We start from the raw sequence: 19146 nt of genomic DNA, 5'->3' as shown, positions 1-19146 counted from the left end.
GGCAGCTGGGAGGAGATGCTCTTGTTCTCCATGGACTTTACAGTGTCCCAAAACTTTTTAGAGATAGAGCTACAGGATGCAAATTTCTGTTTGAAAAAGCTAGCCTTTGCTTTCCTGACTGACTGCGTGTATTGGTTCCTGACTTCCCTGAACAGTTGCATATCACGGAGACTATTCGATGCTATTGCAACCGCCACAGGATGTTTTTGTGCTGGTCGAGGGCAGTCAAGTCTGGGGTGAAACAAGGGCTGTATCTGTTCTTAGTTCTACATTTTTTGAAAGTGGCATGCTTATTTAAGATGGTGAGGAAATCACTTTTAAAGAACGACCAGGCATCTTCGACTGACGGGATGAGGTCAATATCCTTCCAGGATACCTGGGCCAGGTCAATTAGAAAGGCCTGCTCGCAGAAGTGTTTTAGGGAGCGTTTGACAGTGATGAGGGGTGGTCGTTTGACCGCGGACCCATAGCTGATGCAGGCAATGAGGCAGTGATCGTTGAGATCCTGATTGAAAACAGCAGAGGTGTATTTGAAGGGCAAGTTGGTCAGGATAATATCTATGAGGGTTAGCTAATACCCGCTAATTATCAAAATCCAGAAAAGAGACGTTAAATTCTCAGAGAAGACTCAAGAGAAGACAGGCTATGTGCACACTGCCCACAAAATGAGGTGGAAACTGAGCTGCACTTCCTAACCTCCTGCCCAATGTATGACCATATTAGAGACACATATTTCCCTCAGATTACACAGATCCACAAAGAATTTGAAAACAAACCCAATTTTGATAAACTTCCATATCTAATGGGTGAAGTACCACAGTGTGCCATCACAGCAGCAAGATTTATGACCTGTTGCCACAAGAAAATGTCAACCAGTGAAGAACAAACACCATTGTAAATACAACCCATTTTTGTGCTTATTTATTTTCCCTTTTGTACTTTAACCATTTGTACATCGTTCCAACACTATATATATACATAATATGACATATGTAATGTCTTTATTCTTTTGGAACTTCTGCGAGTGTAATGTTTACTGTTATTTTTTATTGTTTATTTCACTTTTGTATATTATCTACTTCACTTGCTTTGGCAATGTTAACATATGTTTCCCATGCCAATAAAGCCCTTTGAATTGAATTGAATTGAAATTGAGCGAGAGAGAGAGAGAGAGAGCGAGAGAGAGAGAGAGAGAGGTCGTATTAGATACAATATGAGAGAGAGGGGTTGTATTGGATACAAGATGAGAGAAAGATATAAAAAGAGAGAGAGAGTGAGGTTGTATTAGACACAAGATGAGAGAGAGAGAGAGAGAAAGAGGTTGTATTAGATACAAGATGAGAGAGAGAGGTTGTATTAGATACAAGATGAGAGAAAGATAGAAAAAGAGAGAGAGCGAGAGGTTGTATTAGATACAAGACGAGAGAGTGAGAGAGGCTTTGTTCAAAATAGTCAGACTCACAGTTCCTCTTCTTAGTGGTCTGTCCATCTGTCTGTATCTGTCCATCCCTCCTCCCTCCCTTCTCTCCATCCTGCTTCCCTCCCCTTCCTCTCTGTCCCTCTCCCTTCCATCCCTCCCCCAGACCAGTTAAATCAGAGCACCATTCTCCCAGTGTCTCCAGTGTACTCAGAGATATTACACCCTTCTTCTCCATTGGAAGCTTAACAGTGATGACAATAGTGGATATGAACGGAGCAAAAGGTCAGTCTATGGCCCCAGGTGTCTACATCCTTAGAGTGGGGAGAGGAAGACTGCCAAGACTAACTCCCCCAACCCACCCTCTCTCTCTCTCTCTCTCTCTCTCTCTCTCTCTCACCCACAGATTCCCCCATCGCCATCACCCACCCTCTACTTACCTCCCCTCCTCCTTTCATCCCCCTCTTTTCTTATTCTTTCTTTTTCTCGAAATCTCTGTTCCTCTCATCACCATGGTGTTTTTCTTACCTCACTTCACCCTCTTCTTCTCTCCTCCTTTCTCTAGTCTTTCCCATGTTTTCCTCTCTCTCTGTCTCTCTCTTCCTCCATCTCTCTTGTCTCTATTCAATTCAATTCAAAGGGCTTTATTGGCATGGGAAACGTGTTAACATTGCCAAAACAAGTGAGGTAGATAATATACAAAAGTGAAATAAACAATAAAAATTAACAGTAAACATTACACGTACAGAAGTTTCAAAAGAATGAAGACATTACAAATGTCATATTATGTATATATACAGTGTTGTAACGATGTACAAATGGTTAAAGTACACAAGGAAAAATAAATAAGCAGAAATATGGGTTGTATTTACAATGGTGTTTGTTCTTCACTGGTTGCCCTTTTCTTGTGGTCACAAATCTTGCTGCTGTGATGGCAAACTGTGGAATTTCACCCAGTAGATATGGGAGTTTATTAAAATTTGGTTTGTTTTCAAATTCTTTGTGGGTCTGTGTAATCTGAGGGAAATATGTCTCTCTAATATGGTCATACATTGGGCAGGAGGTTAGGAAGGGCAGCTCAGTTTCCACCTCATTTTGTGGGCAGTGTGCACATAGCCTGTCTTCTCTTGAGAGCCATGTCTGCCTATGGCGGCCTTTCTCAATAGCAAGGCTATGCTCACTGAGTCTGTACATACTCAACGCTTTCCTTAAGTTTGGGTCAGTCACAGTGGTCAGGTATTCTGCCACTGTGTACTCTCTATTTAGGGCCAAATAGCATTCTAGTTTGCTCTGTTTTTTTGTTAATTCGTTCCAATGTGTCAAGTAATTATCTTTTTGTTTTCTCGTGATTTGGTTGGGTCTAATTGTGTTGCTGTCCTGGGGCTCTGTGGGGTCTGTTTGTGAAAAGAGCCCCAGGACTGGCTTGCTTAGGGGACTCTTCTCCAGGTTAAGCTCTCTGTAGGTGACTGTTATGGAAGGTTTGGGAATCGCTTCCTTTTAGGTGGGTGTAGAATTTAACGGCTCTTTTCTGGATTCTGATAATTGGTGGGTATTGGCCTAATTCTGCTCTGCATGCATTATTTGGTTTTCTATGTTGTACACAAAGGATATTTTTAGCAGAATTCTGCATGCAGAGTCTGAATTTGGGTTGGTCCCATTTTGTGAAGTCTTGGTTGGTGAGATGACTCCAAACCTCGCAACCATAAAGGGAATGGGTTCTATGACTGATTCAAGTATTTTTTTGCCAGATCATAATTGGTATGTTTCATTTTATGTTCCTTTTGATGGCATAGAATGCCCTTCTTGCCTTGTCTATCAGATCGTTCACAGCTTTGTGGAAGTTACCTGTGGCGCTGATGTTTAGACCAAGGTATGTATAGTTTTTTGTGTGCTCTAGGGCAACGGTGTCTAGATGGAATTTGTATTTGTGGTCCTGGTGACTGGACCTTTTTTGGAACACCATTATTTTGGTCTTACTGAGATTTACTGTCAGGGCCCAGGTCTGGCAGAATCTTTGCAGAATATCTAGGTGCTGCTGTAGGCCCTCCTTGGTTGGTGACAGAAGTACCAGATCATCAGCAAACAGTAGACATTTGACTTCAGATTCTAGTAGGGTGAGGCCGGGTGCTGCAGACTTTTCTAGTGGCCGCGCCAATTCGTTGATATATATGTTGAAGAGAGTGGGGCTTAAGGTGCATCCCTGTCTCACCCCACAGCCCTGTGGGAAGAAATGTGTCTGTTTTTTGCCTATTTTAACCACACACTTGTTGTTTGTGTATATGGATATTAGAATTTTAGAATGTTTTACACCCAACACCACTTTCCATCAATTTGTATAGCAGACCCTCATGCCAAATTGAGTCGAAGGCTTTTTTGAAATGAACAAAGCATTAGAAGACTTTGCCTTTGTTTTGGTTTGTTTGTTTGTCAATTAGGGTGTACAGGGTGAATACATGGTCTGTTGTACGGTAATTTGGTAGAAAGACAATTTGACATTTGCTCAGTTCATTGTTTTCACTGAGGAAATGTACGAGTCTGCTGTTAATGATAATGCAGAGGATTTTGCTGTTGGTTGCTGTTGACGCATATCCCACGGTAGTTATTGGGGTCAAATTTGTGTCCATTTTTGTGGATTGGGGTGATCAGTCCTTGTTTCCAAATATTGGGGAAGATGCCAGAGCTAAGGATGATGTTAAAGAGTTTTAGTATAGCCAATTGGAATTTGTTATCTGTATATTTGATCATTTCATTGAGGATACCATCAACACCACATGCCTTTTTGGGTTAGAGGGTTTTTATTTTGTCCTGTAGCTCATTCAAGGTAATTGGAGAATCCAGTGGGTTCTGGTAGTCTTCAATAGTTGATTCTAAGATTTGTATTTGATCATGTATATGTTTTTGTTCTGTGTTCTTTGTTATAGAGCCAAAAACATTGGAGAAGTGGTTTACCCATACATCTCCATTTTGGATAGATAATTCTTTGTGTTGTTGTTTGTTTAGTGTTTTCCAATTTTCCCAGAAGTGGTTAGAGTCTATGGATTATTCAATTACATTGAGCTGATTTCTGAATTGCTGTTCCTTCTTTTTCCGTAGTGTATTTCTGAATTGTTTTATTGATTCACCATAGTGAAGGTGTATACTCTGGTTTTCCAGGTCTCTATGTTTTTGGTTGGACAGGTTTTTCAATTTCTTTCTTAGATTTTTGCATTCTTAATCAAACGATTTGTCATTGTTGTTCATCTTCTTCTGTTTTCTATTTGAGATTTTTAGATTTGATAGGGAAGCTGAGAGGTCAAATATACTGTTAAGATTTTCTACTGCCAAGTTATCACCTTCACTATTACAGTGGAACGTTTTACCCAGGAAATTGTCTAAAATGGATTGAATTTGTTGTTGCCTAATTATTTTTTGGTAGGTTTCCAAACTGCATTCCTTCCATCTATAGCATTTCTTAATGTTACTCAGTTCCTTTGGCTTTGATGCCTCATGATTGAGTATTGCTCTGTTCAAGTAGACTGTGATTTTGCTGTGGTCTGATAGGGGTGTCAGTGGACTGACTGTGAACGCTCTGAGAGACTCTGGGTTGAGGTCAGTGATAAAGTAGTCTACAGTACTACTGCCAAGAGATGAGTTATAGGTGTACCTACCATAGGAGTCCCCTCGAAGCCTACCATTGACCATGTACATACCCAGCGTGAAAGAGCTGGAGGAGTTGTGACTAGAGGTCGACCGATTAATCGGAATGGCCGATTAATTAGGGCCGATTTCAAGTTTTCATAACAATCGAAATCTGTATTTGTGGACACCGATTTGGCCGATTTGTTGTTGTTTTTTTATTAAAAAATATATATATATTTTTTACACCTTTATTTAATCTTTATTTAACTAGGCAAGTCAGTTAAGAACACATTCTTATTTTCAATGATGGCCTAGGAACGGTGGGTTAAGTGCCTTGTTCAGGGGCAGAATGACAGATTTTTATCTTGTCAGCTCAGGGATTCAATCTTGCAACCTTACAGTTAACTAGTCCAACGCTCTAACCACCTGATTACATTGCACTCCACGAGGAGCCTGCCTGTTACGCGAATGCAGTAAGCCAAGGTAAGTTGATAGCTAGGATTAAACTTATCTTATAAAAAGAATCAATCAATCAATCATAATCGTTAGTTAACTACACATGGTTGATGATATTACTAGTTTATCGAGCGTGTCCTGCTTTGCATATAATCGATGCAGTGCGTATTCGCGAAAAAGAACTGTCGTTGCTCCAATGTGTACCTAACCATAAACATCAATGCCTGTCTTAAAATCAATACACAGAAGTATATATTTTTAAACCTGCATATTTAGCTAAATTAACCGATGTGAAATCCTAGCTAGTTAGCGGGGTGTGCGCTAATAGCGTTTCAAACGTCACTCGCTCTGAGACTTGGAGTGGGTGTTCCCCTTGCTCTGCAAGGGCTGAGGATTTTGTGGAGCGATGGGTAATGCTGCTTCGAGGGTGGTTGTTGTCGATGTGTTCCTGGTTCGAGCCCAGGTAGGAGCGAGGAGAGGGACGGAAGCTATACTGTCACACTGGCAATGTGCCTATAAGAACATCCAATAGTCAAAGATTAATGAAATACAAATGGTATAGAGAGAAATAGTCCTATAATTCCTATAATAACTACAACCTAAAACTTCTTACCTGGGAATATTGAAGACTCATGTTAAAAGGAACCACCAGCTTTCATATGTTGTCATGTTCTGAGCAAGGAACTGAAACGTTAGCTTTCTTACATGGCACATATTGCACTTTTACTTCCTTCTCCAACACTTTGTTTTTGCATTATTTAAACCAAATTGAACATGTTTCATTATTTATTTGAGGCTAAATTGATTTTATTGATGTATTATATTAAGTTAAAATAAGTGTACATTCAGTATTGCTGTAATTGTCATTATTACAAATACATTTTAAAAAATCAGCCGATTAATCAGTATTTGGTCCTCCAATAATCGGTATCGGTATCGGAATTGAAAAATCCTAATCGGCCGACCTCTAGTTGTGACCCTTTTTTGTTGGTTATGTTGTCATAGTTGTGCCTAGGGGGGCATATGGGGGAGGGAATGCTGTCACCTGCAGGCAGGTGTTTGTCCCCCTGTGTGCTGAGGGTGTCAGGTTCTTGTCCTGTTCTGGCATTTAGGTCGCCACAGACTAGTACATGTCCCTGGGCCTGGAAATGATTGATTTCCCCCTCCAGGATGAAGAAGCTGTCTTCATTAAAGTATGGGGATTCTAGTGGGGGAATATAGGTAGCACACAGGAGGAACTTTTTCTCTGTTAAGATCCCTTCCCTGTTTCACACCTGATAGTTTGGTCGATGGGACTACCAGCTCTCTGTAACCTAGAGGGCAACCAGTGGGTCCGTCTCCTCTATACCAGGTTTCTTGCAGGATGACAATGTCTGTATTACCGATTTCTTTGGTGAAGTCCAGGTTCCTGCTCTTTAGGCCAAAGGCAGATGACCTCAGGCCTTGCTTATTCCAGGATGATATAGTGAAGGCTTTGTGTTCCATAAAGTGTCCAATGTTGTTGGTCGTGTGGTTTGGCCTCAGGCCAGTAAGTGTGAGCAGAGCCTGCTGAGCATCTGGTACATGCCATTGGCTTGGGCTAGTGTAAGAGTGGGGGTTGGGCCTGTTTGCCTGCTCACTGCCTGGGCGTATGTGTGACTTCCATGTTGAGGCCCTCTTTGCGGGGGTGGGGTGCATGGGGTGGGCAGGAGGGGCATAGGTATGATCTGAGGAGGCCTAAATGGGGTGTGGCCATGGTTGACTTGGGGGGTTGTTGATTGATTGGGGTGAGGGTGTGGATGTGGCTGATGGTGCTGTGGTCTGGATGTAAGTCCTCTTGGCGTGGGTCCTCTATGTTTAGGTCCGGGGGGGGGGGGGGGGGGTCCCGCAGATCTGGGAGAGTGTCTTGCTGGTCTGGACGGGGGGTCTATTGGTCTGTTGCTCCTGTCTCTATCTCTCTCTTTCCATCTCTGTTTCTCTTTCCCTCCATCTCTTTCACCTTATGGGTAGGGACCACAGGAGAGCTATTGTGGAGAGTGCAGTGGGAGTCAGGATCAAAAGAGATTGGTTGAAAGACAGATTTTTCTTATTACCAACTACAAAAGGCAGCAGGACATAGAAAAGGCCTCCACACAGGAGGGGACCAGGTTCTGGACCACTATTAATATGGAGAGAGATGGAGAGAGGGAGGGAGGGACAGAGAGAGCAAGAGAGGGAGGGAGGGAGGGAGGGAGGGAGGGAGGGAGGGAGGGAGGGAGGGAGGGAGGGAGGGAGGGAGGGAGGGAGGGAGGGAGGGAGGGAAAGGGCCGACTCAAGGCTCAGGAATAGTTCTGTGTGTGTTCTCTCAGCTGTTCTGTAAAGAATGAGTGTGCATCCGAGGGGGGGGGGGTTAGAAGACAGCCTCTGTCATGCCCTGTGCTCAGTGTTCTTTTCTCTCTTTCGTTCTCTCTCCCACGTACAGTGGGTCATGCACAGACAGACGCACACACACACACACACACACTCACACACACACACACACACACACACACACACACACACACACACACACACACACTCACACACACACACACACACACACACACACACACACACACACACACACACACACACACACACACACACACACACACACACACACACAGACACAGGTTGGTGGCTGTGTTGGGTCGGCTGTGCCACTGGAGAGGAGGGTAAATATCAGAGAAGGTCAGAGGGAGGGGATGGGCTGGAGGGGTGGAGGGATGGAGGGAGAGCAGAATCACTGATGATGTGGGGGGGTGGTGGGGTGGGGGCAGTCAGCCAGTCACTCTTGACCTGCCAATCTTGACTGTCCACACAGGAGAGAGTATGCAGTCATGAGAGCAGCACAGGGCACTGTGTGTGTACACTTCTGTGTGTATTCCTGTAGATGTGTGTGTACTGATGCTGTTGTCTTTTTCTGCAATCTATATTTCACTTCTGGGAAGATCAATCGAGGAGTAGAGGGTTAAGGGATCAAAGTAAATCCTCTCAGTTGCCTGTACACACACACACACACACACACACACACACACACACACACACACACACACACACACACACACACACAGCACAATCGGTCTGTTCCATCAGCGGGCTCAGCAGGAGTGGTATTAGCTCTAATAATACAGTGTGTCTCCATCCCTTCCCTCTCAGCCCTGGAGGTAGCAGAGTCTACCAACAAATGAGAGAAAAACTTACAGATTGTGACTTATTTCATTAAGCAAATGAGATGTGAGCCCTACGGCACTACTGACTGAGTCATCGCTGTCCACACCGTCTCCACACACACACACACACACACACACACACACACACACACACACACACACACAATTTGTATTTACATGGCACCCTTAAGAGTCACACCCATACATATTGTGTCTCATCCGATCAAAGATCCCGACACTGTGGAGTGATAAGCTGGCTCTGGTTGGTGGAGCAGAACAGCTGTTGCCATGCCAGTGTGCTCAAAATGGCTACCCTTCAGATCCATGTAGCACAATCATTCTACCTGGTCACCACAGTGAGAGCCTCCCCTCCACTCCCCTTCCCTCTCCCCTCCCCTCCTCTCTCCCCTCCCCTCCTCTCTCCCCTTCCCTCTTCTTTCCCCCATCCTCTCCTCTCCTTCCCTCTTCTTTCCCCCATCCTCTTCTCTCCTTCCCTCTTCTTTCCCCCATCCTCTCCTCTCCTTCCCTCTTCTTTCCCCCATCCTCTTCTCTCCTTCCCTCTTCTTTCCCCCATCCTCTTCTCTCCTTCCCTCTTCTTTCCCCCATCCTCTTCTCTCCTTCCCTCTTCTTTCCCCCATCCTCTTCTCTCCTTCCCTCTTCTTTCCCCCACCCTCTCCTCTCCTTCCCTCTTCTATCCCCCATCCTCTTCTCTCCTTCCCTCTTCTTTCCCCCATCCTCTTCTCTCCTTCCCTCTTCTTTCCCCCATCCTCTCCTCTCCTCTCCTCTCCTCTCCTCTCCTCTCCTCTCCTCTCCTCTCCTCTCATCTCATCTCATCTCATCTCATCTCATCTCTCCTTGCCTCTTCTTTCCCCTCCTCTCCTCTCATCTCCCCTCCCTTCCCTCTTCTTTCCCCTCCTCTCATCTCGCCTCCCCTTCCCTCTTCTTTCCTCTCCTCTCCTCTCCTCTCCTCTCCTCTCCTCTCCTCTCCTCTCCTCTCCTCTCCTCTCCTCTCATCTCATCTCATCTCATCTCATCTCTCCTTGCCTCTTTGTTTCCCCTCCTCTCCTCTCCTCTCATCTCCCCTCCCTTCCCTCTTCTTTCCCCTCCTCTCATCTCCCCTCCCCTTCCCTCTCCTCTCCTCTCCTCTCCTCTCCTCTCCTCTCCTCTCCTCTCCTCTCCTCTCCTCTCCTCTCCTCTCCTCTCCTCTCCTCTCCCCTTCCGTCTCCTCTCCTCTCCCCTTCCGTCTCGTCTCGTCTCTCCTCTCCTCTCATCTCATCTCATCTCCTCTCCTCTCCTCTCATCTCCCCTCCCTTCCCTATTCTTTCCCCTCGTCTCCTCTCATCTCCCCTCCCCTTCCCTCTTCTTTTCCCTCCTCTCCTCTCATCTCCCCTCCCCTTCCCTCTTCTTTCTCCTCCCCTCCCCTCCTCTCCTTTGGTTCTTGCAACACAGATCTCTGCAGTGTGATTACAACTACAACTAAAAACTACAGCGGCTGGAATTCAACTGAACCCACCATAGCATTGTTTCCCTTGTTTTCACAGTACTGCTACACACACATTTCTGATTAGGAAAACTGGAAGCATCTACCTTACTGTGTAAATGAAATGACTCCCTAACAACAGTACTTCTCTTTCAGCAGATTGCATGAAACTGTGACTCAAAGGAAAATCACTAATCAGAATGTAATGGTTGTTCGTTTGACTAACCTTCCTCTCTCTCTCTCTCTCTGTCTCTCTCTCCTCCTCTCCCTCTGTCGGATCACCTTATATAGAGGTCTTAGTGGGAGGAGCTCTCTCCATGACCCTGTGCCTGCTGACCACACCCAGATTCCCCCTAACCCCGCCCTCCAGCATGGCGCTGTCACTCTGGCTGCTGTGTACCTGTGCTGTCACCTCCCTGCTCATCGCCCCCTCTGCTCAAGGTTGGTACTGCACTGCATCCTCCCAATCCTGTCAATGTGCCAATGGGTTTACAGTGTGTGTGTGTGTGTGTGTGTGTGTGTGTGTGTGTGTGTGTGTGTGTATGTGTGTGTGTGTGCGTGTGTATGTGTGTGTGCGTGCGTGTGTGTGTGTGTGTGTGTGCGTGCATGTGTGTGTGTGTGAGTGTGTGCGTGTGGACAAATTGTTACTTTTAATAATAATTGAATATGAATAACAAGGTGACTCTATGTGAAGGAAGGTTAAAAGGTACTGGCTTGCTGAATAAGCCAGAGGTCATGGATGAAGAAGGTTTTATGAAGCAGCTTGTAGGTGGGAGTGTCGTGTGTGTGTTTCCATACAGGTAGTTGTTGTCTCAGTGTGTGATCAATCAATCAATCAAATGTATTTTATAAAGACATTTTTACAAGCAGATGTCACAAAGTGCTATACAGAAACCCACCCTAAAATCCCAAACAGCAAGCAATGCAGATGTAGAAGCAGGATGGCTAGGAAAAACTCCCTAGAAAGGAAGGAACCTAGGAAGAGGAACCAGGCTCTGAGGAGTGGCCAGTCCTGTTCTGGCAGTGCCGGGTGTACTTGGCCATGAAGGCCAGATGAATGTCCATGATGGTTGGTCATGGTGTGTGAGGGGGATCCCTGCATGTAATGGTGCCATATGTGGAACCTCTCACAATGTGCCATGAGAGTGTGTGTGTCCCCGCACCACCTGCATGTGTGTGTGTGTGTGTCCGCACCGCCTGCATGTGTGTGTGTGTGTGTCCCCGCACCGCCTAGATATGTGTGTGTGTGTGTGTCCCCGCACCACCTGCATGTGTGTGTGTGTATGTGTCCCCGCACCGCATGCATGTGTGTGTGTGTGTATGTGTCCCCGCACCACCTGCATGTGTGTGTGTGTGTCCGCACCGCCTGCATGTGTGTGTGTGTGTGTGTCCGCACCACCTGCATGTGTGTGTGTGTGTCCCCGCACCACCTGCATGTGTGTGTGTGTGTCCCCGCACCACCTGCATGTGTGTGTGTGTCCCCGCACCTCCTGCATGTGTGTGTGTGTGTGTCCCCGCACCACCTGCATGTGTGTGTGTGTGTCCCCGCACCACCTGCATGTGTGTGTGTGTGTGTCCCCGCACCACCTGCATGTGTGTGTGTGTGTGTCCGCACCGCATGCATGTGTGTGTGTGTGTATGTGTCCCCGCACCACCTGCATGTGTGTGTGTGTGTGTCCCCGCACCACCTGCATGTGTGTGTGTGTGTCCACACCTCCTGCATGTGGGTGGGTGGGTGCCAGTTGGTTTAACCCCAGCAGCAGGTGACCTGGTTGGGCCACAGTGGTGCTGCAGGGTGTGTGTGTGTGGCTGGGAAGATGTGGGAGGCAGGGGGGAGGTAGAGCTAAAGGGAAGGGGAGGTGTTGTGGGGTGTCCTGTTAGTACCCTTCCACACGGACAGCAGCACACCATCTGCTGTGTGCTCTCAGTTAGGACACTGAGATCAGAGAGGGAGGAAGGAATATGGTGGAGGAAGAAAGAAAATGAGAGAAAAAAAATAAAAGGTTAATTTTAGGCACTGTAAGATTCAGAGATGAGTAGGGAAGAGAAGGAGGGATGAAGACATGGAGAGAAAGAGAGAGAAATCCAGAAAAGAGCCATTAAATTCTACAACCACCTAAAAGGAAACAATTCCCAAACCTTCCTTCTTAAGGCTAGGCGTCCTGTCAACAACATCCGGTGAAATTGGAGGGCGCGCAATTCAAATAAATAATCGTAATATTAAACATCTATGAACATACAAGTATCTTATATTGGTTAAAAGCTGAAATTCTTGTTAATCTAACTGCATTTTCTGATTTACAATAGGCTTTACAGCGAAAGTATACCATGCAATTGTTTGAGGACAGCGCCTCACATCAACATATTTTTCAACCAGCACAGGATTCATAAAATCACAAATAGCGATTAAATAATCGCTTACTTTTTGAAATTCTTCCTCTGTTTGCAATCCAAAGGGTCCCAGCTACAACATTCTACAACATGGTCGTTTTGTTTGAAAAAATCTTTCTTTATATCCCAAAAAGTCTGTTTAGTTGGCGCCATCGATTTCAGTAATCCACTTGTTCAACATGCAGACAAAGGAATCCAAAGAGCTACCACTAAACTTTGTTCAAACAAGTCAAACTATGTTTCTATTTAATCCTCAGGTACCTTCAAATGTAAATAAACTATAATATTTCATACGGAAAGAAGTATGTTCAATAGAAAAGTAAAATTAGGAAGTGCGTGTCCTCTTCATCGCACGCCCACAGACTGATTTAAAACTGTGACTCTCAGTACCAAAATTCTTCCATGTTTTGGAAGAAACAAGCCTGAAACATTGAACAAGGACTATTGACATCTAGTGGAGGCCATAGGAATTGCAATCTGGGAGCTGGAATTGCATAGGACCCAAAGCTTTCCATTATAAGAGCCTGGGATCAAAAAATTATAATAACTCTGGTTGGTTTTTCTTTGTATATTCTCCTACCATGTCAATTGTTTTATAGTCTCATACATTAGTTAACATTTTAACATTTCTACAAACGTCAATGTGTTTACTATCCAATGTTATCAATTATATGCATATCCTGGCTTCTGGGCCTGAGTTACAGGCAGTTTACTTTGGGCATGTCAGTCAGGCGGAAATTCTGAGAAAAGGACCCTAGCCTGAAGACAAAGCCATCACCTACAGAGAGATGAACCCAGGGCTCTGCTTACAGACTCAAACACACCCCACAGAGTCCCAGGACAGCAACACAATTAGGCCCAACCAAATCATGAGAAAACAAAAAGATAATTACTTGACACATTGGAAAGAATTAACAAAAAACAGAGCAAACTAGAATGCTATTTGGCCCTAAACAGAGAGTACACAGTGGCAGAATACCTGACCACTGTGACTGACCCAAACTTAAGGAAAGCTTTGACTATGTACAGACTCAGTGAGCATAGCCTTGCTATTGAGAAAGGCCGACATAGGCAGACCTGCCTCTCAAGAGAATATATTTCCCTCAGATTACACAGATCCACAAAGAATTTGAAAACAAACCCAATTTTGATAAACTCCCATATCTACTTGGTGAAATACCACAGTGTGCCATCACCACAAGAAAAGGTCAACCAGTGAAGAACAAACACCATTGTAAATACAACCCATATTTATGCTTATTTATTTTCCCTTTTGTACTTTAACCATTTGTACATAGTTCCAACACTGTGTAGAGTTGAAGTTGGAAGTTTACATACACCTTAGCCAGAATACATTTAAACTCAGTTTTTCACAATTCCTGACATTTAATCCTAGTATAAATTCCCTGTCTCAGGTCAGTTAGGATCACCACTTTATTTTAAGAATGTGAAGTGTCAGAATAATAGTTGAGAGAACTATTTATTTCAGCTTTTATTTCTTTCATCACATTCTCAGTGTCACACCCTGGTCAAAGTATTTTGTGTTTATCTTTATTTATTTGGTCAGGCCAGGGTGTGGCATGGGTTTGTGTATGTGGTGTGTATGTATGGGGATTGTAGCTAGTGGGGTGTTCTAGCTAAGTCTATGGCTGTCTGAAGTGGTTCTCAATCAGAGGCAGGTGTTTATCGTTGTCTCTGATTGGGAACCATATTTAGGCAGCCATATTCTTTGAGTTTGTCGTGGGTGATTGTCCTTTGTGTCCTGACGTCATTGTTCTGTGTTAGGAGACACAAGTATAGGCTGTTTCGGGTTTTGTTAAGTTTATTGTTTTGGTAGTGTTTGTGTTTAGTGTGTTAATTCATTAAACATGGATTGCAATAGACACGCCGCATTTTGGTCCGACTCTCCTTCACATAAAGAAAACCGTTACAGAATCACCCACCACAAAGGGACCAAGCAGCGTGTCAACAGGCAAGAACAGCCCAAAGTGGAGTACAGTATGGACTATACTTCTTGGGAGGAGATAGACAGGTGGGCGGTTGACCCAGGGAGAGTGCCGGAGCCCGCCTGGGATTCGATGGAGCAGTGCGCGGAAGGATATAGGAGAATGGAGTTTGCGAAGCAAGCAAGGCGGCGCGGACGGAGGCCCCATAGTCAGCCCCAAAAATTTCTTGGGGGGGGGCTCAGGGAGAGTGTGGCAGAGTCAGGAGCCAGACCTGAGCCAACTCTCCCTGTTTATCGTGAGGAGCCAAGGAGGAGACCAGAGCCGGTGTTGGAGGTGAGCGAAACAGAGACTGTGAAGGAGTTAATGGGGAAATTGGAGGAGAGAGAAATGAGGGAGTTGCTGTGTTGGTGTTTCAAACATGGAATTCGCCCGACGGAGCGTGTCGGGGATTTGATGGCACCTGGGTCAGCGCTCCATACTCGTCCTGAGGTGCGTGTTAGTCGGCTGGTGAAGATGGTGCCAGTCTCACGTACCAGGCCTCCTGTGCACCTCCCTAGCCTTGCACGTCCTGTGCCAGCACCGCTCTCAAGATCTCCAGTACGCCTTCACGGTCTAACCCATCCTGTGCCACCTCCACACCCCAGCCCTCCGGTAGCAGCTCCCCGCACCAGGCTTCCTGTGCGTGTCCTCGGCCCAGTACCACCAGTGCCAGCACCACGCATCAGGCCTACAGTGCGCCTCGCCTGTTCAGCGCTGTCGGAGCCCTCCTCCTCTCCAGCGCTGTCGGAGTCTCCCGCCTGTTTAGCGCTGTTAGAGCCTTCCTTCTCTACAGCGCTGCCGGAGTCTCCCGCCTGTTCAGAACTGCCAGTTTGCAAAGAGCTGCCAGTTTGCAAAGAGCTGCCAGTTAGCATAGAGCTGCCAGTTAGCATAGAGCTGCCAGTTAGCATAGAGCTGCCAGTTAGCATAGAGCTGCCAGTCTGCAAGGAGCTGCCAGTCTGCAAGGAGCTGCCAGAGCTGCCTGTCTGCAGGATGCCGCCAAAGCTGCCAGTCTGCAAGGAGCCGCCAGAGCTGCCAGTCTGCAAGGAGCCGCCAGAGCTGCCAGTTAGCATGGAGCAGCCAGGGCCGCCAGTTAGCATGGAGCAGCCAGGGCCGCCAGTCAGCATGGAGCAGCCAGGGCCGCCAGTCAGCATGGAGCAGCCAGGGCCGCCAGTCAGCATGGAGCAGCCAGTCAGCATGGAGCAGCCAGTCAGCATGGAGCAGCCAGAGCAGCCAGTCAGCATGGAGCAGCCAGAGCTGCCAGTCAGCATGGACCAGCCAGTCAGCATGGAGCAGCCAGAGCTGCCAGTCAGCATGGAGCAGCCAGTCAGCATGGAGCAGCCAGAGCTGCCAGTCAGCATGGAGCAGCCAGTTAGCATGGAGCAGCCAGAGCTGCCAGTCATCATGGAGCAGCCAGTCAGCATGGAGCAGCCAGAGCTGCCAGTCGACCAGACTCTCCCAGATCTGCCAGTCGACCAGACTCTCCCAGATCTGCCAGTCGACCAGACTCTCCCAGATCTGCCAGTCGACCAGACTCTCCCAGATCTGCCAGTCGACCAGACTCTCCCAGATCTGCCAGTCGACCAGACTCTTCCAGATCTGCCAGTCGACCAGACTCTCCCAGATCTGCCAGTCGACCAGACTCTCCCAGATCTGCCAGTCGACCAGACTCTCCCAGATCTGCCAGTCGACCAGACTCTCCCAGATCTGCCAGTCGACCAGACTCTCCCAGATCTGCCAGTCGACCAGACTCTCCCAGATCTGCCAGTCGACCAGACTCTTCCAGATCTGCCAGTCGACCAGACTCTTCCAGATCTGCCAGTCGACCAGACTCTTCCAGATCTGCCAGTCGACCAGACTCTTCCAGATCTGCCAGTCGACCAGGATCTGCCAGTCAGCCAGGATCTGCCGAAACCGCCAGCCAGCCAGGATATGGTAGATTCGTCAACCTGCCTGAGCTTCCTCTCACTCCTGAGCTTCCTCTCACTCCTGAGCTTCCTCTCACTCCTGAGCTTCCCCTCAGTCCCGAGCTGCCTCAGTCCCGAGCTGCCCCTCAGTCCCGATCTGCTCCTCAGTCCAGTGGGGTTCTGGGTGAGGACTACTAGGCCATGGTCGGCGGCGAGGGTGGACTATCCAGGGACGCGAGGAGAAGGGACTAAGACATTGATTGAGTGGGGTCCACGTCCCGCGCCGGAGCCGCCACCATGGACAGACGCCCACCCGGACCCTCCCTATTGTTTTGAGGTGCGTTCGGGAGTCCGCACCTTAGGGGGGGGGTTCTGTCACACCCTGGTCAAAGTATTTTGTGTTTATCTTTATTTATTTGGTCAGGCCAGGGTGTGGCATGGGTTTGTGTATGTGGTGTGTATGTATGGGGATTGTAGCTAGTGGGGTGTTCTAGCTAAGTCTATGGCTGTCTGAAGTGGTTCTCAATCAGAGGCAGGTGTTTATCGTTGTCTCTGATTGGGAACCATATTTAGGCAGCCATATTCTTTGAGTTTGTCGTGGGTGATTGTCCTTTGTGTCCTGACGTCATTGTTCTGTGTTAGGAGACACAAGTATAGGCTGTTTCGGGTTTTGTTAAGTTTATTGTTTTGGTAGTGTTTGTGTTTAGTGTGTTAATTCATTAAACATGGATTGCAATAGACACGCCGCATTTTGGTCCGACTCTCCTTCACATAAAGAAAACCGTTACACTCAGTGGGTCAGAAGTTTATATACACTCAATTAGTATTTGGTAGCATTGCCTTTAAATTGTTTAGCTTGGGTCAAACATTTCTGGTAGCCTTCCACAAGCGTTCCACAATAATTTTGGCCCATTCCTCCTGACAGAGCTGGTGTAACTGAGTCAGGTTTGTTGGCCTCCTTGCTCACACACGCTTTTTCAGTTCTGCCCACAAATTTTCTATGGGATTGAGGTCAGGGCTTTGTGATGGCCACTCCAATACCTTGACTTTGTTGTCCTTAAGCCATTTTGCCACAACGTTGGAAGTATGCTTGGGGTCATTGTCCATTTGGAAGACCCATTTGCGACCAAGCTTTAACTTCCTGACTGATGTCTTGAGATGTTGCTTCAATATATCCACATAATTTTCCTATCTCATGCTGCCATCTATTTTGTGAAGTGCACCAGTCCCTCCTGCAGCAAAGCACCCCCACAACATGATGCTGCCACCCCTGTGCTTCACGGTTGGGATGGTGTTCTTCGTCTTGCAAGCATCCCCCTTTTTCCTCCAATCATAACGTGGGCATTCTGACCAAACAGTTCAATTTTTGTTTCATCAGAACAGAGGACATTTCTCCAAAAAGTATGATCTTTGTCCCCATGTGCAGTTGCAAACCGTAGTCTGGCTTTTTTGTGGTGGATTTGGAGCAGTGGCTTCTTCCTTGCTGAGTGGCTTTCAGGTTATGTCGTTATAGGACTTGTTTTACTGTTGATTCTTTTGTACCTGTGTCCTCCAGCATCTTCACAAGGTCCTTTGGTACCTTCAGGAATTCGGAAATTGCTCCCAAGGATGAACCAGACTTGTGGAGGTCTACAAATTTTTTTATGCGGTCTTGGCTGATTTCTTATGATTTTCCCATGATTTCAAGCAAAGAGCCATTGAGTTTGAAGGTAGGCCTTGAAATACATCCACAGGTACACCTCCAATTGAGTTAAATGATGTCAATTAGCCTATCAGAAGCCATGACATCATTTTCTGGAATTTTCCAAGCTGCTTAAAGGCACAGCCAACTTAGTGTATGTAAACTTCTGACCCACTGGAATTGTGATGCAGTGAATTCTAAGTTAAATAATCTGTCTGTTTACAACTGTTGGGAAAATTACTTGTGCCATGCACAAAGTAGATGTCCTAACCAACTTGCCAAAACTATAGTTTGTTAACAAGACATTTGTGGAGTGGTTGAAAAATGAGACTTAATGACTCCAATCTAAGTGTATGTAAACTTCCGACTTCAACTGTATATACGCTTCTGTGAGTGTAATGCTTACTGTTCATTTTTATTGTTTATTTCACTTTTGTATATTATCTACTTCACTTGCTTTGGCAATGTTAACATGTGTTTCCCATGCCAATAAAGCCCCTTGAATTGAAAATGAATTTAATTGAGAGAGAGAGAGAGAGAGAGAGAGAGATGCCGCCGTAGGCAGACATGGCTCTCAAGAGAAGACAGGCTCAAAATGAGGTGGATACTGAGCTGCACTTCCTAACCTCCTGCCCAATGTATGACCATATTAGAGAGACATATTTCCCTCAGATTACACATCCACAAAGAATTCGAAAACAAATCCAATTTTGATAAACTCCCATATCTACTGGGTGAAATTCCACAGTGTGCCATCACAGCAGCAAGATGTGTGACCTGTTGCCACAAGAAAAGGGCAACCAGTGAAGAACAAACAGCATTGTAAATACAACCCATATTTATGCCCTTGTGTACTTTAACCATTTGTACATTGTTACAACACTGTATATACAGTATATATATATATATATATATAATATGACATTTGTAATGTCTGTATTGTTTTGAAACTTCTGTATGTGTAATGTTTACTGTTAATTTTGATTGTTTATTTCACTTTTGTATATTATCTCCCTCACTTGCTTTGGCAATGTTAACACATGT

General features: G+C 46.0%; 1 protein-coding gene across 1 annotated transcript in view; it reads left to right on the top strand.

Moving 5' to 3' along the window:
* The window catches only part of LOC110485210 (adhesion G protein-coupled receptor L1), a 219579-nt gene that overhangs the window by 83585 nt on the left and 116848 nt on the right, over positions 1 to 19146 (top strand). Inside the window, exon 2 of the mRNA XM_036941434.1 lies at positions 10433 to 10582. Within this exon, the coding sequence (XP_036797329.1) occupies positions 10459 to 10582 (124 nt within the window). The 5' untranslated portion in view covers positions 10433 to 10458. The remainder of the gene's footprint in view (positions 1 to 10432; positions 10583 to 19146) is intronic.

The sequence above is a fragment of the Oncorhynchus mykiss genome, chromosome 13 (assembly GCF_013265735.2).
Source record: "Oncorhynchus mykiss isolate Arlee chromosome 13, USDA_OmykA_1.1, whole genome shotgun sequence".
Classification (NCBI taxonomy): Eukaryota; Metazoa; Chordata; class Actinopteri; order Salmoniformes; family Salmonidae; genus Oncorhynchus; species Oncorhynchus mykiss.
This window is presented reverse-complemented; position numbering and strand designations above follow the sequence as displayed.